This window comes from Eretmochelys imbricata, chromosome 3, assembly GCF_965152235.1.
Source record: "Eretmochelys imbricata isolate rEreImb1 chromosome 3, rEreImb1.hap1, whole genome shotgun sequence".
Taxonomy (NCBI): Eukaryota; Metazoa; Chordata; order Testudines; family Cheloniidae; genus Eretmochelys; species Eretmochelys imbricata.
In genome coordinates, this window is record NC_135574.1 from 150368226 (window position 1) to 150395708 (window position 27483).

The 27483-nt window shown below is 48.8% G+C and overlaps 1 protein-coding gene across 1 annotated transcript in view; it reads left to right on the forward strand.

The window, feature by feature from the left end:
- The window catches only part of DNAH8 (dynein axonemal heavy chain 8), a 591778-nt gene that overhangs the window by 3043 nt on the left and 561252 nt on the right, over positions 1–27483 (forward strand). The window contains exons 2-4 of the mRNA XM_077812184.1: positions 5972–6106; positions 12684–12768; positions 13296–13444. Coding sequence (XP_077668310.1) covers positions 5972–6106; positions 12684–12768; positions 13296–13444 — 369 coding nt within the window. The remainder of the gene's footprint in view (positions 1–5971; positions 6107–12683; positions 12769–13295; positions 13445–27483) is intronic.

Below are 27483 nucleotides of genomic sequence, written 5' to 3' on the forward strand. Positions count from 1 at the left end.
ATTTTTGAGTCTTCAATTCAAAATTCACTACTGTAACTTAATGGTTGATAAGAAAACACAGCTACCACATAATACCATGTGAACAGCAAGGTCATTTGAGCATAGTGTGTGTAATGTCTGTCTCACATGTACACTGAAGAGGAACAGCACAAAACGCAATTTGGTTATGACACTAATTAAAATAAAGAAACTTTTCTCCACACAAGTGACTTTTCCAAAATTCTGTGGCACACATGTTCATGCTTGATAGCACACCGATGTGCCGTGGCACACCAACTGGGAAACACCGCTTTAAGGGACAGTCTGGCTCTTACAGACAAATCAGCCTGGGTGCATTCAAGGAGCATCCTGCCTCCTCTTGGAGCTGGGCTATATAAAAAGGAAAAGGAAGCTGAGTAAGGGAGGGGGGACAAGAAGCAATGGTGGTAGCTACAGGTTGTGGGTTCACTCAGGCACCAGGACACTAGCTTGACCTAGACCTTCAGAGACTTGTTTTTTGACTGAGGACTGGTTTACAGAATAGGATAATGTGCTTTACAGGATTGTGATTTCTAAACCACACTAACGTGTTGTGCATTAATTGGTCTGATTAGATCCTGAATAGATCCTGCTAGTACCCTTTAATTTAGTACTGTTTGAAACAATAGTATGTTAAAGTGCAGTAGGGAACCTTGAGTGCACACCAGCAGGGTCTACAAGAACTAATAAATAGGGAACATGTTAGTGAGCTTTAGAAATCACACCCCCCGTACAGCGCATTAACTCACTGTGTAGATAAGTCCTAAGTTTGGTTGTTCTGAGGTAAGGGCCTTAGGAATTTGGTTAAGCTGCTCCTTCACTGACATGATGCCTAAAGAAAAGGGAGAAAGCCAGCCTGCCTCTTGCAACAATAAGAAAACTAGGAACTCTGCAAGCTGGGGTTGGTTTGGAGGCCTTCTTAAAGGGGACATGATTTTTTTTTTGTTGGTTTGGTTTTGCTCTTTCCCTTCTTGGATCCTGTATACAGATATTCTGTGTTTGCTTATCCTTGACATTCCCTCAGAGTTGACTTGTATATTTCAATGGTTATTTTTATTTTGTTCTCCAAGTAGTGTCACTGTAGGTACTCCACTTCAGGTGCGCATGCATCCCCGTGTGCCTTTGATTGGAGATTTTCTGTGGTTCCCATTTGGGCCCATGCATACACTTTACACATCCTCAGGCCCTGCACCAAGGATATATAGAGCTGCATGGGTGAACTACCCTTAATTCCTTCTCAAGTGCCTTTGGCCTGAGTTGGGAAGTCGAGCGTATCCGCTTCATTTAGATATAGGCAGTTAGCTAAACATAGTTTTCTTAGTTGTTTTCTTAGCTCAATTTAGTTATAGTATTTAGTTTGTGGGTTTGTTTGTTTCCCTGCCTGAAGAATTCTGGACTTTGATGCTTCTGGGTTATGCTGGGATCCCCAGGTTTTAAGCACTGTCTTTCCTACTGGAAAGCTATCCTGGTCAGTGGTGGACACCCATATACCAACCAAGTGTAAGATTTCCTCCTTCAAGAGAAGATCTTGTAAAAACTGGGACCATAACATTTAAATCTGTTAATGGTGAAACAAACCATAAGTCCAGTCTCCAACTCAGGTTCTGAGAACCCCACTGTGGACTGGCCTCTGAGCACACTTAGTGCCCTATGTGTGGGTCCTGGTCACCGAAAGCCTTCAGCTTCAGGTACCCCATCTGTCTCTGGGTCTCAGTCACCAAAAACATTGAGGGATACAGCAGAACCAAGAGTAAGACTGTGGGTAATGACAAGAGGAGCAGGAGTGGTTGGTCTCTTATTAAGAAGTCTTGGTCACCGACTCAAAAGAATGTTCTGGAGACCTCAGGTCCTAGTAGGAGTGCTACTGAGTGCTAGTCTAGGTGGTTCTGGTACTGTGAGACTGTCGAAGGCTTCCTATAAGAGTCACTCTTCCACTAAATTGAATTCAGTACCAAAGACTTTGCTGGCATCAGGTGGTCATGTCCATTCTGGTAGACATTTCACTTCGAAGAAGTCTGAACTATCCAACTTTTCTATACCTTTGATACCAACACTGGTATCCCATACTGCTACATCAGTACCACCTGAGTCTGGCTTCGGATGTACTCATTCAAAACATTCAGTGTCCACAGCACTGACATTTTTTGGACAGATCTGTGATTTGGTACTGATGCTGGCCTCCACAGGATACTCGTGGAGGAATTCTGCACCACTGTGCAAGTGCAGAATTAATATCCCCCACAGATTTTACTCTTTCCCCACAGGTAAATTGAATCACATGCCCCTCCTGGGCTGTGGTCCAGGGATATGGCGTCTGGTTCAGGCATCAGGCGCAGCTGGGGGAGATGCATCCAGGGAGGGGCAAGGCTGGGAACAACCTGGCTGGTGGCTCCCACCATGTGGTGGGCTCCAACAGATAGTTGCACTGAGCTGTGGGAGGGATGGGGACAGCACATCCCCTTCCACTGCACAGGCTGCTCCCAGGGCCAGGTCAGACCCACTTCCAGGAACCTCCCCCGACTGCAGGAAGCTCTGCACCTCCCTATCCCCACATCCTGCCCCCATTGCTCCCCAGCAGTAGACGGAGGGGTCACTGTTTGGGGAGTTGCCCCCTCTTTCTGCCCAAACCCCGTGAATCTGGACCCCACCCCAAATCCCCCCTGATGAGCCCAATCCTCTGCATCCAGACCCCTCACACACCCAGACTCCCCTGCTGAGCCCCAACCCTCTGCACATAGAACACCCCACTGAGCCCTCTGTATCTGGACCCCCATCCCACTGAGCCCCACACCACCAAGGCCTACTCCCCCAGCACCTGGAGCCCTCTGCTGAGCCCCCTGCCCTCAGACCCCTGTGAGCCCAATGCTCCCCCACAGCCAGACCGCTCCCTGCCAAGATCCAACCATCTTCTCCTTCACCCTCTGCAGAGTCCCATTCCCCCTGCACCCAGAATCCCCCAATGAGCCCCTGTGCATCCAGATCCCACCCGCCCCTAGACCCACCACTGAACCACCCGCAAGGGCTGACAAGGAGGTAACAGCTCACATAAACATTTCCTTGTCATCCATTACCAGGTTGTAACGCCTTCACCAGCTTTCATGGCAGATGAATTTAGACAATTTCTGGAGCTGTTGAAGTACATCACAGATATGCTTCAAATTCCTTTAGAGAAGCTCCAGGACTCTCCTCATAAGCCCCTGGACGTTTTACATACTTCAGCATCTGCACATGTGGCTTTTCCTGTGAATGGGGCTTTATTAGAGCCTACTACGACCATCTTTGTCATGGATTCAGTTAATGAGCATAGTAGACAATACCATATGAAGTCTACCCCTTACAACAAAAACCAGAAGTGACTGTTTCTTTGGCTGCAAGAGTTACTTGGGGTCTAAATTAGGTGTTACCACTTAAGAAAGAGATCTTGGAGTCATCGTGGATAGTTCTCTGAAAACATCCACTCAGTGTACAGCAGCAGTCAGAAAAGCGAACAGAATGTTGGGAATCATTAAGAAAGGGATAGATAATAAAGCAGAAAATATCATATTGCCGCTATATAAATCCATGGTATGCCCTATCTTGAATACTGCATGCAGATGTGGTCGCCCCAGCTCAAAAAAGATATATTGGAATTGGAAAAGGTTCAGAAAAGGGCAACAAAAATGATTAGGGATATGGAGGAGAGATTAATAAGACTGGGAGTTTTCAGCTTGGAAGAGAGATGACTAAGGGGGGATATGATAGAGGTATATAAAATTATGACTGGTGTGGAGAAAGTAAATAAGGAAGTTTATTTACACAAGAACTCGGGGTCACCAAATAAGATTAATAGGCAGCAGGTTTAAAATAAAAGGAAGTATTTCTTCACACAACGCACAGTCAACCTGTGGAACTCTTTGCCAGGAGATGTTGTGAAGGCCAAAACTATAACAGGGTTCAAAAAAGAACGAAGTAAATTCATGGAGAATAGGTCCATTAATGGCTATTAGCCAGGATGGGCGGGGATTGTGTCCCTAGCCTCTGTTTACCAGAAGCTAGGAATGAGCGACAGGGAATTGATCACTTGATGATTACCTGTTGATTCCCTCTGGGGCACCTGGCATTGGCCACTGTTGGAAGACAGGATACTGGGCTCGATGGACCTTTTGGGCCATTCTTATGTTCTTATTAAAACAGCTTTCTTGGTGGCCATCACTTCGGCTCGGATGGTTTGAGGCCTGCTGACTTTAATGATGGATTCCCCCCTTTACAGTCTTTTGAAAGGACAAAGTCTTGTTACATCCACATCCTAAATTTCAACCTAAAGTGTCTTCTGAATTGCATATTAATCAGATTATTCATCTCTCAGCTGTTTTCCTGAAATCATATCAGACTAGGCAGGAAGCTGCATTCCATACCTTAAATGTCAGAAGGGTATTATCCTTCTATATGGACAGAACCAAACCATTCTGAAAGTCTCCCAGGTTGTTTTTTTTCAATTGCAGACAGATGCAAAGGATCCACAGTCTCCTCCCAAAGAGTCTTAAGGTGGATTTCTGGGTGTATTGTCTCATGTTATGAATCTGCAAACATTCAGCCCCCTAGAGTGTTAGTCACAAGGTCTCAGTCTACTTCTATGACATTATTCAAGGATGTTCCAGTTGCTAAAATTTGCAGAGCTGCAACCTGGACTACAGTACATACTTTCTCCAATCACTATGCTTTGGGTAATGTCTCTAGATCAGATGCTGCAGCTGGCAATGCAGTTCTGTATTCAGTATTAGACTCTGCATCTAAGCTCCTTCCATCCTGGGGGATACTGCTCAGAAGTCACCTGAAGTGGAGCACACATAGGGACCCTATTGGAAAAAGGAGTAGAGGTTACTCACTTTGTGCATTAACTTGAATTCTTCAAGATTTGTATTCCTGTGGGTTCTCCACCATCTGCCCTCTTTCCTGGGATTCCTCTATGGGACTTTGTGGTAGAGAAGGGGTATTTGCCTGCATAGCATTCAGTATCCTTGGTACAGGACTTGAGGATATGTAGAACATACCTGTGGGCCAAACAGGTACTGCTACTGAAAATCCCTGCTCAAAGGCACACGGGGGCACACATACACCTGAAGTGGAGCACCCAGAGGGACACACATCTTGGAGAACTCCAATCAAGGGCGGCAGAACCTGCCCCAAAATATGGGGGGGAAGGCAGAGCCAGGGTCCCCCACACCTCCTCTTCTGCCAAGGCCTCGCCCCTGACCAAACCAGAAGCCGGAGTGGGCCAGGAGCCCTGGACCCTCCACCTGCCTGGGGTGGATGGGTCGAGAGCAGCCCCTGTCTTTTCCCCTCCCCACAGGCCTCCCACCCAGGGCGGGAGGGTCTGTGGCTCCCCACAGCTACCTGCAAGGCTCTTACCATGGCTGGGCTGCAGCCCCCCAGCTGGAGCTGGGTCCAGGTAAGAGCCACATGTGGCGCGTGGGCAGCTGTGGGAGCCGCGGACCCTCCTGCCCTGGGAAGGACGTCTGGGGGACAGGGACATGGGCCGGGGGCTGCTCTCAACCTCCTCAACCTGGGCAGGTGGAGGGTCCGCGGCATGGCGACTCACAGCTGCCCAGGCTCCCTGGTCCAGCTCCAGCTGCTGGCCTGTCCAGGGTCGGGGGGAGGCCTCAGGGAAGAAGAGGGGTGGGCCCCTGCCAAAAAGTGGGTGGGCCAAGCCTGTCCACTTTCAAAAAGTGGGAGAGCCATGGCCCTCTGCCCACCCACCCCCTATTCTAGCACCATTGACTCGAGTTGCTGCACAAGCTGAGTAACCTCCCCTTCTTTTAACCTATGAAAATATAGTTTATTTTTAAGGAGTAATTAGGGGAGTTTCACATAAACAGCAAACTATAATATTAGTTTCATGTTATGGGTCAGGTTAACAAATAATTTTGCAAACACTGCAGTTTTTAGTTTTTTTAAACTTTTTTTTATGTTTTAGGCACGATATAGAGATGCAAGGGAAGGTCGAAAAATGAAAATAGGTGCTTCATATAGATACATATTTGAAGTCCTAGGGGACAAACTTGGTTTAGATGCAACAACTGTGGAAGATATGATCTTGGATGGCCCTTCAGTAAGTCTGATTTAAACATTTTGTTTGTTTGTTATTGTTAATGTAGTTATATGTTGTTACCTAATTTATAAGTAACTTTTTTTTCTTTGAGTGCTTGCTCATGTTGATTCCATTCTAGGTATGTACACACCCATGTGTGCAGCTGTCTGAGATTTTTACCTTAGTGGTACCTGTAGGGCCAGCTGTGGCACCCTCTGGAGTGCTGTGCTCATGCCAAGGTATGTCAGGTACTGCAGGCCCTAGGCCCTCTCAGTTCCTTTTTACCTCCCATGGTGGTCAGTCGACGTTCCTTTCTTGCTTAGCAAGAACTAGTAGTTTCTACCATTCTGAACTTCGTGCCTTAAGGCTGTTGTATATAGTTCACCAGATCCCCTCGGCGCTACTCTCCGGCATGGGATTGATGCTCCCCTTACTATTACTGGCACCGCTCACTATCTCAACGGTCATCCTCTAGGCATCAGTCCCAATCACTGGCACAGTGGGAACGTTCCCCATCCCAGTACTGGTCTCCCCAGCACTGGTCGCACTGGTACCGCTCTCCACGCTACAGTTACTAGTCAGTTATGCCTAGGCAACAGTCACTGGTAGCCATGACCAGGAAACAAAAACAGGCATTGACGGCTCCTCCCGGGTCACCAGAAGGTGGTTCCTCCGGTATGGAGGGCCAGTTTAGCCCATCGCCAACACTTACTGGCGTGATTGGGCGCTGGAGCCTGCTCCCTCATCTGTGGCACCGCAATGGCAACACGTCCAGTGGCCAGCGCAGTGGCCTTATAGAAGCACGTGAGGTGTACCAGTTGTGACGATGCCTCCTTCGCAGCACTCCTTGGTCGCCATGATGGAGCATTGGGCAGTGACCCCACCAGCACTGGGCCCAGTACTGGAAGCCTGTTCTGAGGTCGGAGTGGAGGAACCTGTGCTGGCTGCAAAACCTCTTTCTCCAATGGTGGTCGAGACCCTAGCACCCCCACTGGTGGTCCAGTTTTCCTTGTCATCCCCAGACGAGGTGATCACGGGACCTTCCAGAGCTAACTGGCCGGATGACTTTATGGAACGTCAAACCCTTCTCTGGTGTGTGGCCGAGAACTTGGGGCTTGAGGTACAGGAGATGGCAGAGCAGGAGGACATCCTCTTCGTCCTCTCGGCCTTTACGCCCGCCTTGGTCACCCTGCCTGTACATGAGGAGGTCCTCAAGATAGGCACGACCTTTTGGCAGACCCCTCCTTCATCCCACCCACCTTGAAATGGGCTGAGAAAAAGTACTTTGTGCCAGCCAAAGGTTTTGAATACCTTTATACCCACCTGCCCCCGGGCTTGCTGGTTGAATCTGTGGCCAATGAAAAAGACAAGCAGGTTCTTACCTCCTCAACTCCGAAAAACAAAGAGGCTAAGAAACTCAATTTATTTGGGAGAAAAATTTATTCAGTCGCTAGCCTGCAATTTTGGGTGGTGAACCAACAGGCCCTGGGGGCCAGTACAATTTTAATCTCTGGGACAGTCTCAACAAGTTCCAGGAATCCGTCCCTTGGGTTTGGCCCAAGAGTTTGGCACTCTGGTGGAGGAGGGTACTGTGGTGGTGAGATGTTCCCTGCAGACGGCATGGGACATACAGACTCAATGGCAAGGGTGGTCGCAACAGTGGTGATCATGTGATCCAGCTCCTGGCTCCAGGCAGCGGGCCTCTCCCAGGAGATGCAGGCCTCAGTCCAGAACCTCCCTTTTGATGGAGTTGGTCTGTTCTCGGATCAGACAGATGCCAGGCTGCACGGTTGAAGGACAGTAGGGCTACCCTTTGCTCATTGGGCATGCACACACTGCAATCAGCCAGAAAACCCTTTCGGCCTCACCGCCGCCACCAAGAACCTTATAACCTTGTCAGGGATCTGCAAGAAGAAGGGATACCAGTTTTGATCATTGTCACCCTTCTTCCTCCCGATTTCCAGCCCATCCTGGGGCCACCAAACACCCAGGGGGCCAGAAGCAATCATTTTGAGGGTGTGCTTGAGAGCAATGCTGTAGCAAGGTGGTGTGGCTCCCCGCCACTCCGGAGAGGGTCGAGTCCCTCCAGACACCAGAGTGGGCGGAGCCAGGAAGCTCTGAGCCCACCCCTCAGAGAGACAGGAGGCGACCTGGAAGTAGAAAGGCACGACCCAGAAGTATAAAGGTGGGCCCTCAGAGCTCACTCGAGGACCAGCCGCAGCCAGCTTAGCCTGTGACTGGGAAAACCCCGCAGCCCCAGGTCCATGCCAAGACTGGCCTGACCTGCCCTGCGCCCGCTATCCAGGGGAGTACCGGACCTGCCCTGCGCCCACTATCCAGGGGAGTTACCGGACCTGCCCTGCGCCCACTATCCAGGGGAGTTACCGGACCTGCTGCCTGCCCATTACCCCGAGGAAACCATGGTGCTGGACCCCCCAGAGAACATCGCCGTGACCCAGGTACCAGAAGGAGGGGAGTTAGGAAGCAGCCTGCGGACAGCCGACCCTAGTCTGGCTATAATTCTGCCAGAACCCATGTCAGTGTGTTGCGGTCAGGATCCTCACTGACCCAGCAGTGGGTCATTCGCCGCTGCTAGGGTCCTGGGCTGGGACGCAGTGGAGTGGGTGGGCCTGCCTCCCCCCTGCCACCCAACTCGTGGGTGGCAGTCTCCCCCTCTTCCAGGTCCTTGGAGGCCTGGGCTAATTCACACATGCTGAGTTGCTCAGCCCTGCCTGAGGGCCTGAGCTATTGACTCTTCGTTGCCCCGCCCTGACCCAGGGCCTGGACTTGTTACCACTGAACTATTTGCTCAGCCCCTGCTTGAGGGCCTGAGCTACTGACTATTTGTTTCCCCTCCTTGACTCAGGGCCCGGGCCTACAGTGCTCATTCCAGTTACCGCAAGGGCTGTCGAGGGAGACTCCAGTGGCCGGAAAAATTCCCCAAAGTCAACTGTGTGTAGCAAGCCAGTGCGGCTCCCCGCCATTCCGCAGAAGGTTGAGCCCCGGCCTAGCCCCTTTACAGATGCCCTAGTCAGTCGACTGGATCCTACCCATCTTTTCCTCAACTGCCTCTCCCCCTTCTGCTCGGCCTGGTCACGGGTTATGTTGGACTGCTGGGTCCTGGATATAGTAGCTTGGGCTATATCCTGCAGTTCTTTACCACTCCTTCTTCCTGCCCTCCCCCATTTTCCCTTCCCTCTTCAGGGACCCTTCTCATGAGCAACTCCTTGTTCAGGAAATAGAGAAGCTCCTGGGCTTGGGAGCTGTGGAGGAGGTTCCTCAGGACATGGAAGGAGGAGGATTCTACTCCCGCTGCTTCCTAATCCCAAATGCCAGAGGGGGCCTCAGACCCATCCAGGACCTGCATGGCTTCAACAAGTCTCTCAAGAAGTTGACATTCCGCATGGTCTCCCTGGCCTGCATCATTCCTTCCCTGGATCTGGGAGACTGGCATGCCGATCTCGACTTAAAGGATGTTTACTTTCATGTCTCCATATTCCCGGGCCACAGGCGCTTCCTGCGTTTCATAGTGGCTGGGTGTCACTTCCAGTTCACAATGCTACCCTGTGGCCTGTACTTGGCTGCCAAGTTGTTCACGAAATATGTGGCGCCGGTAGCAGCTTACCTGAGATGTTGGGGAGTCCAGATCTTCCCGTATCTCGACGATTGGTTCATCAAGGGCAGCTCTCCGGAGCAGGTGCAACACAGCCTCAGTCTGGTGTGGTCCATCTGCAATGATCTGGGTCTGTTAATAAACACAGAAAAGTCCATGTTAATGCCAGTCTAACACATAGAGTTTATCGGAATGGTTCTTGACTCCACCTGAGTCATGTCCTTCCTTCCAGAAGCGTGCTTCCACGCCATGTCAGACTTGATTGCCCACATAAAGAGCCATCCACACACCACAGCCCACACGTGCCTGTGACTAATGGGCCACATGGCTGCCTGCATGTACGTGGTCAGCCATGCCCGAGTTCATCTATGGCCACTGCAGGCGTGGCTGGCCTCAGTCTCTATCCCCAGCAGAGTGGTCATGGACCCTGGACCGAGTGGTCATGGTGCTGAGCCACATCCTCTTGTCCTTGGATTTGTGTCTGAATCCAAAATCGGTGCTGCAGGGAGCTCCCTTCGTGACCCTGTCTCCGTTGCTTACCCTGATCTCAAATGCGATCTGACCCTTCATATCAATGTCAGGGAGCTCAGAGTGGTTCTCCTGGCCTGCCAGGCATTCTTGCCCCACCTGAAGGGCAGTGTGGTGTAGGTTTTGATGGACAATACAGCTCCTATGTATTATATCAACAGGTAGGGCGGCGCCAGGTCTTCGGCCCTGTGTTGGGAGGCACTCAGCCTCTTAGACTTTTGTGTGTGGCATGCCATTCATCTGGTGGCTGCCCACTTGCCTACAACCAGGAACTTCCTGGCGGTTCACCTCAGCAAGGCCTTGTAGTCTTGACACGAATGGTCCCTTCATCCGGAGGTGGTCAGTCTAATCTTCCGCAGGTGGGGGACTCCCCATGTGGACCTGTTTGTGTCCAGGCAGAAAAGAAAGTGTCACATGTTCTGTTCTCTGTGGGACAGGGACAAGGGCTCCCTGTTGGACGCCTTCCTGATTCCATGGTCAGGAGCACTGATGTACGCCTTCCCACTGGTAACGTTGATCCGCAAGGTACTGTGGACGGTGAAGCAAGACAGAAGGTGAAGCAAGGTTATCCTCATAGCCCCAGTGTAGCCTTGTCAACACTGGTTTGGCATGCTGCTGGGTCTCTAGGCAGCCACCCTGTTGCAGCTACCTCTTCAGCCAGATCTGCTGTTCCAGAACCATGGCAATCTGCTGCACCCGAACCTGGCATCACTGCACTTGACTGCTTGTGTGTCTGAGTATGGACAAATGGGAGTGCTCTGCTGGTGTCTAACAGGTCCTGATGGGCAGCAGAAAACTGTCCACCAGGGCTACATATGTGGCAAAGTGGAAGCAGTTCATGTGTTGGGCCTTTGACTGACACATTCATGTGGAAGAAGCCCCGCTGCAAGGACACCCTGGACTATTTACTGCACCTTAGGCACCAGGGTCTATCGCTATCTTTGATCAAGGTACACCTGGTGGCCATTTCGGCGTTCTACCCTCCATTTCAAGGCCGGTCGGTCTTTGCCCATCCCATGATGGCGTGCTTCCTGAAAGGTTTGGAGTGCCTTTACCTGCATGTCCGAGACCTGGTCCCCCTTTGGGAACTGAATCTTGTGCTATCGAGGCTCATGGGTCCCACCTTCGAACCCTTGGCTTCCTGCTCCCTCTGGCTTCTCTCCTGGAAGGTCTACTTCTTGGTCGCCATAACTTTGGACTGTAGGGTATCCGAGATCAGGGCACTCATGTCAGAGACACCCTATATGGTCTTCTATAAGGACAAGGTCCAGCTGTGTCCACATCTGGCCTTTCTGCCCAAGGTCATCTCCCAATTCCAAAGCCTTATGTGACGGAGGAGGAGCGCAGGCTGCATACCCTGGACGTCAGATGGCGTTGGCCTTCTACATTGATAGAACAAAGCTGTTATGTAAGTCAACACAGTCATTCGTTGCTGTCACAGACAGGATGAAAGATTGCCCAGTGTCAGCACAGAGAATCTTGTCTTGGATCATGGCCTGCATCCTCTACTGCTATGAGCTGGCAAAGGTGCTCCCGCTGGCGATCATAATGGCTCATGCGACTAGGGCGCAGGCGTCATCAGCAGCTTTCCTGGTACAGGTGCCAATCCAAGAGATCTGTTGGGCCACAACTTGGTAGTCCATCCACACATTCACGTTGCAGTACACGCTGACCCAGCAGGCTCAAGACAATGCTGGCTTTGGCAGAGCAGTGCTGCAATCTGCAATACTGTGAACTCCGAGCCCACCTCCGTTGATTCTGCTTGTGAGTCACCTAGAATGGAATCGACATGAGCAAGCGCTCGAAGAAAAAATGGTTACCTACCTTTTGTAAATATTGTTCTTCGAGATGTGTTGCTCATGTCCGTTCCGTTGCTTGCCCTCCTGCCCTTCCGTCAGAGTTGTCGGCAAGAAGAAACAGAGAGGGCATCGGGCCAGCGGCGCCTGATATACAGCGGTATGAGCGTGGCTCTGCAAAGGACACCACAGCTAGCCCTATGGGTACTGCTAAGGCAAAAATTTCTGATGGCCGCACACGTGGGTGCATGCACACCTAGAATGGAATGGACATGAGCAACACATCTCAAAGAACAACGATTAGGAAAGGTAGGTGACCGTTTTTTCTCCATCTTGTCTACTATTTGTGTGTATTATTGAATAGTTGCTGTGGTGATTAGTGCTTTGCAAGTCATTCAATAAGTGAAATAAATTAGTTCTTGAAGATGATACTATGGCATAATTCCTGTGAAAATACCAGCAATTGAAGTTTAGGGACTAAAAAAAAAAATCTATTAGGTTACCTAGTTCATCTCCCTGCCAGTGTTGGATAAAGTATTTATCATATCACCAAAACTTTGAACAGATCTCCAATTAAACGCTATATATTCTTTTAAGACAAATAAAAATGTAGTAATTTGACAGCATTTGATTTACAGTAACTTACTTTTTGATTTAACAGTTACAGGCATTTGATAATTTTTTAGCCAAAGATGGAAGTAGAACTTTGAAATTCTTATATCAAGAAGGAGAAGCACCAGGAGTAGGTACATGCTATTAATTTTTAACAATATTGTTATAGGTCGGGCTTATTGCACTGCCTGTTGTTCAGGTAGTCCATTATAAATCCCTATTTGCAGTTTATAACTTTGCCCAACTTGAACATTTCAGCGCAAATGTTTAATATTGTGTATCTGCCTCAGCCTGAATTGTTTTGGAAACCATCAGTCAAAAACAGTTCAATTGTTTTTGACAATGAGGATTGTGATATATTTGCAGAGGATTGAAGTTTGTATTTAGTTACTAATATCTTCATAAATTGTTCATGAACATTATTAGTTTTCGCCATAGAAAAAAAAACTATTTAATGATGTAATTTCTCAGTTCCTTTTAACAAATTATGTTCATACACAAGCGCTATTAAGGAAACTATCTGGGTTGTGCCTGACATGCACAAAAGGGAAAGAATAAATAAAATACTGAGTTGCAACTATTTTATATCACTGTAATAGTTTTAAACATTTTATGATATACATACATTTTAAAATAGTAATGTGCTTAAATTTATTTTCAGAATGTGGTCGAACAATTCCAGGAGTTGTAAAAGGAACTAAAATTATGAGATTATATTTAGACACTGCACCAGACAAATTCAAAGGACTCTGTTTATTTTTTGTTCGTTATAGGAATGACATCCCTCTAAATGCAAAAAGTATACATGAGGTATTCTCATTTTTTCCTGTTGCTTATATTAGTTTTACTCAAAATAAAAATTAAAAAGTTAAGAAATTGTTAATGTTTTGCAAAGGTTCATATTATTGCCACATTATAATTTTAGTCTTTCATATAAATTTTCCTGAGTGCTAAACTGAAGCACATACCTGTTTTACCATCCTGTTGTTGGGGAGCATTGCACAGTTACAGTGCTCCAAATGAAGCTTCAAAGTGGCATTGTGCCTCAGGAATGTACTATGTCTTTCAGAGTTCAGGTGAGAACAGCAAATGAAACATCGTAAAGGGGGGCAGCATTGTTCTTCCCCCTGTGCTGACCATCTCTTTGCCCCCTCTGCTTTTCTTGAAGAGGTTTAAGCTATTAGCCATGTTAGTGGGATCACTGAAATCTCTGAGCTTAAAGGCTCAACAGTTTGTGTAGCCCATTGCATGCTTTACACAATTATGAAGATACCAAACACAATCTTGCCCTTAGTAATTCATGTAGAATGCATGTTTCTGTTTTACATTGATTTTAGTGATATATGGCCCTGATTTTCATTTACATTAAGGCCCATTTATACGGCTCTGGCTCTATTAAGGAGCCTTACTATAAATGAAAATCAGGCCTATACTTTATCTATCTATACAAATCTGTTGTGATTTCAAATTCTTAGGACAGGAAATCTGTCATTGCTCTGTTGTAGTGTACTACTATACACACTATGGAATTACATGAGTAATAAATAGTAATAATTTTGTTCATAAAGTGATAATATTTATACTGTTAGTAAGTTTAGATTCCCAGATATCAAAAGGAATAATGCACCGGTGATGTATAAAATACAGAATCTTAACATGGTTAGTAGTCTCAGTTTTGGACCCAACTATTTTTGGGGGGAATTCCATATTTTGAGTTCATGAGGGGAAAAGGAAATTTATGGGAAGTTCTTCTAAAAATTGGTAGCTTGAAACTGCTTCAAAAATTACAATGATAAAAGTAGACATAGTTCAGACAGATTAGTGTCAGGGTACAGATGAGATGTTCAAAGCTAGTCAATGGCACTAAGTAAATGTAATTTATTATTCTCAGACACGGTGTCTTAAATGATATATCTTCAACACATATTGTAGCATTTCCCTAATCTTCTGAATGACAGAGAAATTGCATGAATATAATCTACAACCTTTAAATTAAGTGTTTTCAGATATGTTGAATCACTAGATAATGGCTTCTTGACTCTACCCTATTTTGTTGGAGAGAAAGTTCAGTAACATTAGTAAGTATTCTCATTGTGTTTTTATTTTATAAATATTCTCAACTTTTCTTAACTAAAGTTCTGCAAGTAGTTTCCCTATGGGTGCTCCAGTCTAGGTGTGCTAGCGCGCCCTGCACCTTTGATTGGAGATTTCTTATAGCAGTGTCCACTTGGCCTGCACATGCATGCCAGTCAACTTTATGCCTCATGCCATTGTTATACAGCACAGTGTGGGGGAACTGCACTCAGTTCTTTCTCAACTGCTTCAGCCTGAGACGGAGCTCTGGCAGTTGTTCCTGTTGAGATGTCCTCAACTTTGTTCTCATTTATTATTTTATTAGTTGTAGTTCTTAGTATTAGTGTAATTAATAAGCAGCAGTAGCTTTAGCTGCCTAGTTAAAAATAAATAAAATTCTCATATATAATTTAGATAGATATTAGTAGATAAGGTAGTTCTTGCCTACTGGGAGGTTATTCCTGGTTCTCCTGGTTTCAAATGCCAGGATGTCGTGCCAGGAGGCAATCCCAGTAAACAACAGGAACTCCTGCTGTGTCTGTTGCCTTGGGGAATTGCACATTGTACAGAAGTATAACTTCTGTCTTGTGCTGAAATCCAGAGCCAGAAAAAAACAGGTAGATAAAACTTTGGTTGCTGCTGATGGACAGCTCTTTACACCCAGATTCTGACCCCAGCTAAGAAAGACCATGCCATATGCCACTCTCCAAGCATATCTACAGCCTCCACTCTATCTGAGCTGCACTCCTCTAGGGCATATAAGAGGAAGCTGCAAGACCCCTGTCATAAGTTCTCCAAGGACCATGTTCTGGGATCACCAGGTGGAAAATGTACCTCTAAAAAGCTGAGGTTGTCGGTGTCTTCAGCCACTTCAGCACCATCCACTCTCCAGTTAGGTGCCTGTAGTGGGGCAACTGCCCCACTCTTGGAGAACAGGGATTGAAAGCAGCCAAGCTAGGCTGATTGGGGAAGCAGCCACAGCTGTGGCCAGCTCAATCTGGGCCCAGCCAGCCCTTATAAGAGGGCTGGGGGCCAGGAGCTGGAGCAGTCTCACTCTAGGCCTGGAGTGGGAAGAGCTAGCTGCCTGAGAGCAAGGTACCTGAAGTGGAGCAGTGCTGGGGAAGGGCAAAGGGAGCTGGGGAGCTCCAGGCTGGTGAACCCCCAGGCTGCAGGTCTTGGTGAAGGCCTACAAAAGGTACTGGGGCTGTAGAGAGGCAGCCCAGGGATAGGCAAAGGCAGCATCTCAACAGGAACCCCTTGCCAATGATGAGTGGCCATTACATACTGCAATCTGCCCCAGTGAAAGGGGGCTAGATGATGACTGGCAGTAGCCACTGAGGCAAGGTGGGGATAGAGGATTGGGGGTTCCCCTGGGACGGAAGACCCAGAGTGTGGGAGTATAGCAGGGGAAGAACCCTGAGGTAAAGGGCACTGGGGTCTGGGAGGGACCCAGGGCCGGAGGCAAGACACCGGCCAGCAGAGGGCGGTCTGAGTGCTGAAAGAGCTAATTCCTAAGACAACCAGCAGGAGGCACTGCACCAGTGAGTAGTCGCTCTGCTACAGTACCCAAGAAGCTGCTGGTTTCTCAGGTACCTGGGGCATTGCTAGACTGAAAGATGGCAAAGCCATGGGCCTGGAGAGATCATCGGTATCGTTAGCAGACCAAGACGGCAAAAAAAGTGCATCCTTTGCTTCCTCAGTACCAGAGAAGCCTGCTTGGGCTCCGACTGCACTTTCCTTGGCTCATCTGAGACCCACAGTACTGTCAGTGGCCTCAGCCACCAACACCTCGGTGCAGACCACAGACTCTGTACTCACAGCATGCTCTGCATTGCAGGCATTCTGTTTCCCCTGGGACCTGGCTGTATCAGAGACTTCCGATTCCTTGCTGCTCAGCTCCGACGTGCTTTCCATATCAAAGACATTGAGAACACCTGAAATGTGCCTGAAACTGATGGTTTCACCTGAAATTTCTCCAGGTGCTCCACTATTCCAGAGTTTGTGGAAGAGGAAAGTCTGATTCATAAGCTGCTTAATATCCTTCATTCATTCTCATCTGCCTGCATAGTTAGCTTTGCTGGTCAATGATGCCCTTCTGGACACAGTGAAGATCTGGCATGCTCCATCTACTATGCCTGCTACCTGAAGAAAGCAGATAAGTAGTATTATGTTCCTGCAAAAGACTCAGAATTTTTATTTTCTCATCCTCCCCAAATTCCTTGGTAGTCAACACAGTTAACGAACATGGAATGCAACACCACACCAAAACCACACCCCATGAAAAAGACCATAAGCATCTAGACCTACTTGGGAGGAAATCTTATTCGTCAACCTCCTTATAATTTAGAATTGCCAATTACCAGGCACTAATGGCAAAATACAATAATGTAAATTACATCAAACTGAACTGTTTTGTTGACCACCTATGGGCAGAACATAGAGAGCAATTCCAGACAGTCATTGTGGAGGGACAACTACTTGCCGGAACATCTCTACAAGCCTCCCTTGATGCCGCTGATACTTCTGCCTGTTTGATTGCTATATTGGCAGTAATGAGAAGGGCTTCCTGGCTCCAGCTCTCCAGGTTTCCAAAAGAAGTCCAGAATATGGTGGAGGATCTCCCTTTTGATAGGTCTAAATTGTTTGTGGACAGCACAGTTGAAACATTGTGAATGTGAAACGACTCTAGAGCTACCTGGCATTTGCTTGGTATCAAAACACCCGCCTACAAGAGGAAGCTCAGCAAGTCCCATATGGCTCAGAGATCCCATATTGCTTAATTCCTGAGCTTCCAGATGCCATATGAACCGCATCAAAAGGGACAGATTCCAGAGAAGGAAACCATCCACCTCTCTTTCCACTTTCAAGCAGCAATTTTGACAGGCTAGTTGAGAGCCTGAATTACCATCCTTCTCCTTACCAGCTGCACCAATTCACCTGTCTTCTTCCGTTTGATAACCATCTTTACTGCTTTAGGTGGGCTGGGGAGTTAATCACTACAGAGAAGTGGGTTTTGGAGATTTCCACAGGGAATACCATCTACTTTACTATGCTTCCACCAACAAACCCCCTATCTCATCGCTCTTCAGGGACTGCTCTCACAAGAGCTTGCTTCATCAAGAAATAGATTCTCTCTTATGCTTGGGGGCTATAGAACCAATTCTCATGCAACACAGATGAAAGGGATTTTATTCTGGGTATTTTCTGGTACCAACAAAGAATGGCAGTTGGAGACTCATCCTAGATTTGAGGCTACTAATTCCATCACTAGAGCAAGGGGATTGGTTCTCAGCCCTCGACCTTTGGGATACATATTTCCACATAGTGATCCATCCATCCCACAAATGATTCCTATGTTTCACTGTCGGTCAGGACCACTTTCAGTACCGGGTGCTCCGCTTTGGCCTGTCATCTGCCCTGAGGGTCTTTTTGAAAGTCATGTCAGTAGTAGCAGCACAGCACTGCAGGAAATGTATTTTAGTATTCCCTTACCTGAACGTCATAGGCAACTTCCAAAGCCATAGATCTCTTCCTCAAATTGGCCCTACAATTCAACATTCAAAAATTCACTTTGACCCCTGTACAAAACTTAGAATTCATAGGGGCTCATCTAAATTAATTAACAGCAAGGGCCTATTTTCCTCTGCACAGGTTTGTGGCCCTTTCCAACATAGCCAGTATAATGCAACTCAGTTCCCAAACTCCAGTCAAGAACTGCTTTTAGGCTCAGGCTGTTTATTCACCAAACAGACAGTTAAAATGTGCTTTTTTCCATACCCACCTGAGTAAAACAATCCCTCAACTGCTGGAAAGACTATTGCAGTAGTCCCATTTTCACATCCTCTCCCAGTGGTCATCATAATGACAGATGCTTCTGTGCTAGAGTGGGGAGTCCATCTAGATGCTTTCACAGCCCTGAGCAAGTGGATGTCGCAAGAGACCACGATACATATCAATGTCCTGGAATTCAGAGCAGTCAGATACGCCTGTCTCCAATCTTTACCACTAATCAGGGGCAAACACATACAGATCATGATGGACAACATATTATGCATGTTTTATATTAATTGGCAAGGAGGAGCAAGATCCCTCCCCCTGTCTGCGCAAAGGATGTCAAGTTTTAAAATTGGTGCATATGCATCCAGGTCATCACCACAGCAGCCTATCTCCTGGAGGTTCAAAATGTGACTGTGGATACACTTAGCAGGCACTTTTTCCAAGACCATGATAGAGAAATAGACCCTAGGTTATTACACCATATATTCCATCAATGGAGCACCCCTCAGATTTGTTCACCACAGAGTTAAGCAAGAAATGTACCCAGTTTTGCTTGAGAGGCGGACTGGGTCACTGATCCTTGAGGGATGCTATTCACCTTCATTGGTTGTTGGATCTCCTGTATGCATTCCTACAGACTCCTCTAATAGCCAATGTTCTCCTCAAAATAAAAAGAGACAAAGTCAGAGTCATCTTAATAGTTCTGACCTGGCCCAGACAAACATGTATTCCTTACTTAATATAATTGGCCGTTTGCTCCGCGATCACTCTTCATGCCGCTCCTCATCTCCTCTCCCAGGAAGGCAGGAAGATCCTTCACTCCAGTTTTGCAGTGTTTTGTCTCAAAGCATGGTTGGTTGATGGTTCATGGGATTAGAGACCACCTGATTAGAGGAAGTAAAAAAAGTACTATTACACAGGTGGAAAGTGTCTATTCGCTGCACATACTCCCAAAAATGGACAAGATTTCTCTTTTGGTGTGACCTCAGATATATTTCACCGATGACCTCTTCACTGCCTGATATACTGGACTATATCCTAATACTAAAAAGTTCTGGACTCTTGCTGAACTCCGTCAGATCCATCAAGCAGCCATCAGGGCTTTCCATTCTCCAATAGAGGGTTATTCCATTTTTGCCCACCCAATGACAGAAATTTCCGAGTTCCCTGAGGAATCTTGATCTGCCAGTCAAGCGCCCTACTATTGTTTGGAACCTTAATCTGGTACCTAAATGCCGCATAAGACCACAATTTGAACAGATGGCTGCCTGCTCACTGCTCTGTTTATCAATGAAAACGACATTCCTGATCTCCAAGTGATGGCTAAGTAGAGGCATGCCCCCCTTTCACAGTATTTTTTAAGGAGAAGGTCACGCTGTGATCCCATCCAAAATGTTTATACCTAAAATTTCTTCCAGTTCCATATTAACCAACCCATTCACCTGCCGTCCTTCCACCCTAACCTTCCCCTCGATAATCAAGAAGCACAGTTGTACACCCTTGACATCAGAAGAGCCCTGGCCTTCTATCTGGATAGAAAGATCCTGAAATTGTTTGTCTTGCTTGCAGGTAGATTAAAAGTGTCTGTAATCTCTAATCAAAGTCTTTCCAAGAGGATATCCATCTGCATTAATTCTTGCTATGGGTCTTGTAATATTCAAATACCTTTGAACCTATGTATTTACTCTGAGGTCCATTTCCACCTCTACAGCATTTCTCAAAAACATGCCCATTATTGAAATATGTAAGGGCATGTATACATACATTCTCTGAACACTACTGAATAACTCAAGACTTTGCTTCTGATAGAGTGTTCAGCTCGGCTGTGCTTTCTTTAGTACTAGACTCAACTCTGAAGCACCCCCCACCACACACACCTTAAACTAGTGAACTGCTTGGTAGTCACCTAATGTGGAGCACCTATAGGGACACTCCTTGAAGAAGAAATGGTTCTTCTTTGAGTGCTTGTTCATGTCAGTTCCAGTCAGGTGTGTGCACGTGCACAGTAGCTGGATGATTTTTCCCCTAGCAGCATCCGTGGGGTTGGCCTGGGCGCCCCCTGGAGTCACACCTTCTTACCACCAGTGACAGTAGCTGGAACTTCCCCTTGCTCTTGCTTCAGCAAATGGCTTAGCAGTACTTTTGGTTTTCGCTGTAGATAGTTGTAGTTGGTTGGTGTCAAGGTGCGGGACTCACCCCTGTGGTGCCTCCTACTGGTCTCTCAGGGAATTAGCTCTTCCAGCCTCCGGAGCATCCTCTGCAGGTTGGTGTCCTGCTTGCCACTTCCCCAGTGTCCCTCCTGAACCCCGGTGCCCCTTTTACCCAGGGTGCTGCCCCCTGGCAGTACCCCCACAGATCTCTGGGTCTCCCCTCCCTGGGGAACCCCCATCCACTATCCCCACCTCACCTCAGTCTTTGGCTACTGCCAGTCACCGTTGAGCCCCCACTCACTGGGGTGGACTGCAATATATAAGCCAATCATCACAGGCAAGGGGGGTTTGGACCTGCTGCCTCTGCCTACCCGTGGGCTGCCCTGTTGCAACCCCAGTACCCTGTCTTAGGCCATCTGCCAGGCCTACAGCCTGGGGCTTTTCCAGTCTGGAGCCTCCCAGCTCCTCTGGCCTTCCCCTGCCCTGCTCCACTCCAGGTACCTTGTCAAGCTCCCCAGCAGCCAGGCCCATCTCCCTCCACTGCTAGAGGAGACTCTCTGCTCCTGGCCCACTGCCCTCTTATAAGGACCAGCTAAGCCCTGATTCCCCCAATCAGCCTGGGAATTGCTTGCTCCCAGCCACAGCCCTTTCCTGGGCTGCTTTAAGCCGTTTAAGGCTGGAGCGGGTGACCACCCCACTACAGTTAGTATAGCGTAATTAGTTCACTTAAAAGTTTCAGTTATGAGGGGTTCCACCCCACTTTTCTCGCCCGCTTATTTGTCACCGGGGCATGCCGCAATCCCCAGGCTTCAAGACTTGCCAGGACTGCACGAAGCACATGCCTAAGAGTGACCCCCACACCTCCTGTTTACAGTGTCTGGGCAAGGGTCACCAAAAAGACCGCTGCAAGATCTGTTGGGAATTCTGACCAATAACTCTTAAAGCAGTGGCTTAAAATCCTCAGGGAGGCAGTTCTACAACCTCAGTGAGACCTAAGTGCCGGGGATCCCACTCCCAGTACGTCTTCTTTAGTGTGGATCACTCCAGCACTGTCTTCAAGAGATCTGGCATTGAAGAAAGACACTGCCAAGGAGACTCGGCGACATCATGGAGTCTCTCGGGGGCACTCCAGCCTTTGACACTGGTCCCAATTGCCGGCACAGAAGAAGAAGATAGAGTCAGATGCCTCTCAGTCAGACCAGCCAACAGTTGCACCTCAGTCGGGCCACAGTTCCGAGGCTCAGAGGGGGCTACATCAACTCCTGCCTAAGTGAGGCAGTCGAGTCCGGGCCCATCGCACTTGCCGAACCCCTTGGAGCACGTGCCACTCCTGTACACCCCGGAGGCTTTTGAGGCAGTACAGGACCTGCTGAGACTCATGGCGTCGTTCTTATCCCCGAGGCAGGAGGATGTGCTGGCACTGCAGCCTCCATCCTGGCACCCCATTCAGTCAAAGGGAAAGCCAGCGATGATGTCATGCCAAACCCCATCACCTGTGCACCCCCAGACACCAGTGCCTCCATCCAGGGAGCGCAGTCAGTTCCCAGGCTCCCGATGCTCTGTATCGAGAGGTGCAGCAACGCCCTGGTCCTCCTATGCTGAAACATCAGAAGTGGAGTTGGACTCGTACTGCTCTGACTATAGCAGGAGCAGAAGGTCCAACTCAAGGCACTGGAGGGGATCCTGCCTGATGCAGTGGCCCTCAGAATGGCAGAACATGGCTCCGTGGCCCTTTTGGACTCTGTGGGCTTTCTATCAAGGGCAGGGTTGGAGCCAAGGATCCTGCTCGGGAGCTGCATCAGTGGTGTCCGCAACGTTCCGCCATGACCAGCGACTGAGCAGTTACCTCAGGCGTCAACATTGTTGGCGGCAGCACTGTCACCGACATCGGCACTAACAGCAATGCTGCCCTCGACAACACCTTTGGCACCAGAGGCGTCAGTGGCTCATACTGCTGCCACAGTGCCGGCTGGGCCTTCGGCACCAACGACGCTGGCTGCGACGGCATTGATGAAGACCCCAGTGCAGATACTACACCAGGCATCTACACAGGCACAGGCATGAGACCCAATGTCAACACCAATACCCGATCCCTTCACGCCACTGGGACTGGGCCAACCGACCAAGGTCCCCCCGGGTCATGAGATCCCTCGGGTGGGGATGGTAGAGAGCAACCACCTCCTCTGGTGGGTGGCGTCCTCCTCCTCTTCACTAGATGAGGCACTGGCGGGCACTTCCATAGCCCCAGCTCTGGAAGACTCCAAGGTGTTGCAGCAGTTGCTGGTGCCAGGTCATGCAGGGTCTGGGCATTAAGGTGGAGGAAGTGGTAGATAATGCACACCCTGTGGTTGACATCCTGGCCCCCTCTGGCCCTTCCTGTATCACCTTACCATTTATAAGGACAATTACAGATATGACTAAGACGCTGTGGCAGACCCCAGCCTTGCTGCCACCCACTGCCAAGCATAACGAACACTGGCACTTTGTGCCCTCCAGGAGTTATGAACACCCCCATCCTCACTCTCTGGTGGTGGAAGCTGCTAACCAGTGGAAGAGGCGAGGTTTTCAGGGCCCTTCACCCAAGAATAGGGATGCTAAAAAACTACACCTATTCGGGCAAAAGGTGTACTCAACGGGGAGACTACAACTCCGAATATCTAATCAGCAGGCCATCGTCAGCAGGTACTCCTACAATACCTGCTCAGCGATGGCTAAATTCATGGAGTTGCTCCCCTCGGACTCCTGTGCAGAATTTTCAGCTTTGGTCGAGAAGGGGAGACTGATCTCCAAGGCGTCCCTGCAGGCTGCACTTGACAGGGCAGATGCTGCCACCAGGGTTATGGCCACAGGAGTAGCTATGAGAAAGGGTTCATGGCTCCAGGTTTCTGGTCTCCTCTATGAGGTCCAGCAGACCATACAAGACCTGCCTTTTGAGCGTGAAACACTTTTTTTTTTTTTGAGAAAATGGACAAGAGGCTAAACAGCCTAAAGGACTCCAGAGCCACCCTCAGGTCCTGGGCCTCTATACACCATCAACGCAGCAGAGACACTTCTGTCCTCAGCCTTCTCAGTGGTTCGGTCACCAGAACCGCCAGGTCAGGTCCAGAGGAGAAACAGGACCGGCAGGAGAAGGCCACATCAACCCTTTGGCCAGGGCTCGGGACAACCAAGCCTTCTGAAGGCACGGTCGAGGACTGTGTACCACACCAAAGAGTGGATCCACCTTGCCTTTCCTCTCATCCCGATTATCCCCTTTCTACTATGCATGGTCCTGTGTCACCTCAGACTGCTGGGTGCTCCACGTGGTAGAGAGGGGATACTCCATCCAATTCTGGGATATCCCACCCTTTCACCCCCCTTCCCTGTCCCTCTTCAGGGACCCGTCTCAAGAGCAACTCCTTATCCAGGAGGTGCAGTCACTCTTGTCTCTAGGGGTAGTGGAGGAGGTTCCTCTGGAGCACAGGTGTAAGGATTTTTATTCCCAGTATTTCCTAATACCGAAAGACAAAGGCAGCCTCAGGCCCATCCTGGACCTGGGAGAACTCAACAAGTTTGTGAAGAAACTCAAGTTTTGCATGATCTTGTTGGCCTCCATCAGCCCCTCACTGGATCCAGCAGACTGGTATGCTGCCCTCGACTTGAAGGATGCTTGCTTTCATATTGCAATCACTTAGCCCCGCAGGAAGTCCTTCAGGTTTTGGTGAACAATACCCACTACCAATTTACAGTCCTTCTGTTCGGCCTGTCAGCAGCACTTCAAGTCTTCACCAAGTGCATGGCAGTTGTTGCTGCGTTTCTGTGCAGGCACCAGGTATAGGTGTTTCCGTACCTCAACGACTGGCTGATCAAAGGCCACTCCAGGACCCAAGTGGAAACTCAAGTCAAATTCATCAGGGCCACCTTCGACAACCCGGGTCTCCTTCTAAACAAAGCAAAATTGACTCTGTCCCCCGTTCAGAGGATAGAGTTTATGGGGCAGTACTGGACTCGACCCAAGCCAGGGCATACCTGCCGGAAGCGAAGTTCCAGACCCTGGCCGGTATCATTCGAGGTCTCAGACAGTTTCCCACCACCACAGCAATAAGCTGCCTGAAGCTTCTGGGATACATAGCTGCCTGTACCTACGTGGTGCAGCATGCCAGACTCAGGCTCTGACCACTCCAGTCATTGTTAGCATTGCTGTATCGACCAGCCTGGGACAACTTGGACAGAATCGTGACCCTGCCTTGCCTGGTCCTCGACTCCGTCCTGTGGTGGCTTGACCCCGAGGAGGTGTGGTCGGGGTCCCCTTCGCCAGTTCACAGCCGTCTCTTTTGCTAGTGACAGACACATCAGACTTGGGCTGAGGAGCACATCTGGGAGACCGCAGGACAAAGGGTCTCTGGTCTCAGGCAGATCTGGCTCTCCACATCAACATCAGAGAGCTGAGAGAGGTGCACCTGGCTTACCAGACTTTCTAGGCATACTTAACGGGACAATGTGTATCAGTTATGACAGACAACACCATGGCAATGCTCTATATCAACAAATGGGGTGGGGGCACACTCCTCTCCCCTATGCCAGGAAAACCTCATGCTGTGGAAAGTCTGTGTAGAACATTCAATATGCCTACAAGTGTTGTACCTCCCCAGAGTACAGAACAAGCTGGTGGACTACCTCAGCAGGTCCTTTCACAGCCACAAGTGGTCCCTTCACTCGGACATCACAAATTCATTGTTCCAGAGGAGGGGATTTCCCCAGATAGACCTATTCGCCATGCACCGCAACAGGAAGTGCCAGCAGTTCTGCTCCTTCCAAAATCAGAGCCCGGGCTCCAGCAGATGCAGTGCTCCTCTCATGGGGAAGTAGTCTCCTGTACTCCTTTCCACGCATCCTGCTCATTCACAAGGTACTCAAGATCCAGAGGGAACAAGCTCAGGTCATATTGATAGCTCCAGCCTGGCCCTGCCAGCACTGGTACACATCTCTCCTAGACATATCCGTGGAAGCTCCAGTCACCCTGCCGCTCTTCCTGGAGCTTCTGACACAGGATCATGGTCGTCTCCAACATCTGAACCTCGGGTTGCTGCACCTCACAGAATAGAAGCTCTGTGGTTGAACCCGGTGGAGCTTTCCTGTTCAGACCAGGTTAGACAAGTCCCTCCTTGGCAGCTGGAAACCCTCTACAAGAACTACCTACCTTGCCAAGTGGAAGAGCTTTTCAATCTGGTCGGCACAGTGCCATTTGTTCCTGACGCTAGCCTCAGTGCCGCTTATTCTGGACTACCTCCTCCATCTGAAGCAGCAAGGGCTTTCAATATCATCAATAAGGGTTCACTTGGCTGCCATCTTGGCCTTCCACCTGGGCGTGAAGGGCTGCTCTGTCTTCGCTAACCTGATAGTCAGCCGACTTCTAAAAGGTCTCGACAGGCTATACCCTCATGTCTGGCAGCCTGTCCCGGCTTGGGACCACAACCTGGTCCTTTCTAGACTCATGGGACCACCCTTTGAACCCTGGGCGTCATGCTCCCTGCTCTACCTCTCTTACAAGGTCGCGTTCCTGGTAGTGATAACCTCGGCCAGGAGCATGTCTGAACTTAAGGCTCTCACATTAGAGCCCCCTTACACCGTGTTCTATAAGGACAAGGTTCACCTCAGACCTCATCCTGCTTTCCTACCAAAGGTTGTATCACAGTTTCACATCAACCAGGACATCTTTCTCTCGGTATTCTACCCTGAGCTGCATTCCAGGGGCAGAGAGCAGAGACTTCACTCACTGGATGTCCGTAAGGTGCTAGCCTTCTACATTGAGAGAACGAAACTATTCAGAAAATTGGTCCAGTTAGTCATAGCAGTGGTGGATAGAAAGAAAGGTCTGCCTGTGTCGTCACAACGCATTTTGTCATGGAACACGTTCTGTATTCGTGAGTGCTACAACCTGGCTGGGGTTCCTGCACCTCTAATCACTGTGCATTCCACCAGGGCATAGGCTTCATCAACAGCATTCCTGGCTCAGGTTCCCATTCATGGTCCTCCATTCATACTTTCTCCACACACTATGCGATTACCCAGCAGGCCAGAAATGATGTGGCGTTCAGACGAGCAGTGCGCCAATCAGTGGACAACTCCGACCCCGCCTCCTGAACTTGGGCTTGGGAGTCATCTGACTGGAACTGACATGAACAAGCACTTGAAGAAGAAAAAACAGTTACTCGCCTTCTCGTAACTGTTGTTCTTCGAGATGTGTTGTTCGTGTCCATTCCAATACCCACCCTCCTACACCTCTTTCGGAGTTGCTGGAAAGAATGAACTGAGGGGGTGGTGGGTTGAGAGGGCCCTTTATTGGGTGCCATGAAGGGACAACTCCAGCAGGTGCCCAGGCCGACCCCATGGATGCTGCTAGGGGAAAAATCTTCCGGCTACTGTGCATGTGTGTGTGCACACACCTGGTTGGAATGGACATGAACAGCACATCTCGAAGAACAACGGTTACAAGAAGGTTAGTAACCATTTTTTACTCAGTCTGTGCAGTAACTGTGGTTCTTAAACATGTGTGTCCCTACAGTTGCTCCACTATACCCGCCCTCTGCTTCAGAGGTATCTGTTATGATTCTTCGTGGTTGAGGAGGAACTGAGGGTGGTTGAACTGCGCAGTGCTGTATAACAACAGCATGGGGAATGAGGCTGACTAGCATGAATATATGGGCTGAACAGGCATGGCTAAGAGAAATCTCTGAGCAAAGATGCAGGGAGCGATAGTAAATCTAGAGTGGAGCACCCGTAGGGGGACACATCTCAAAGAACCACAGTTTATGCACAGGGTGAGTAAACATTTCTTTTTGTACTCAGAAATATAATGGATCTATATGG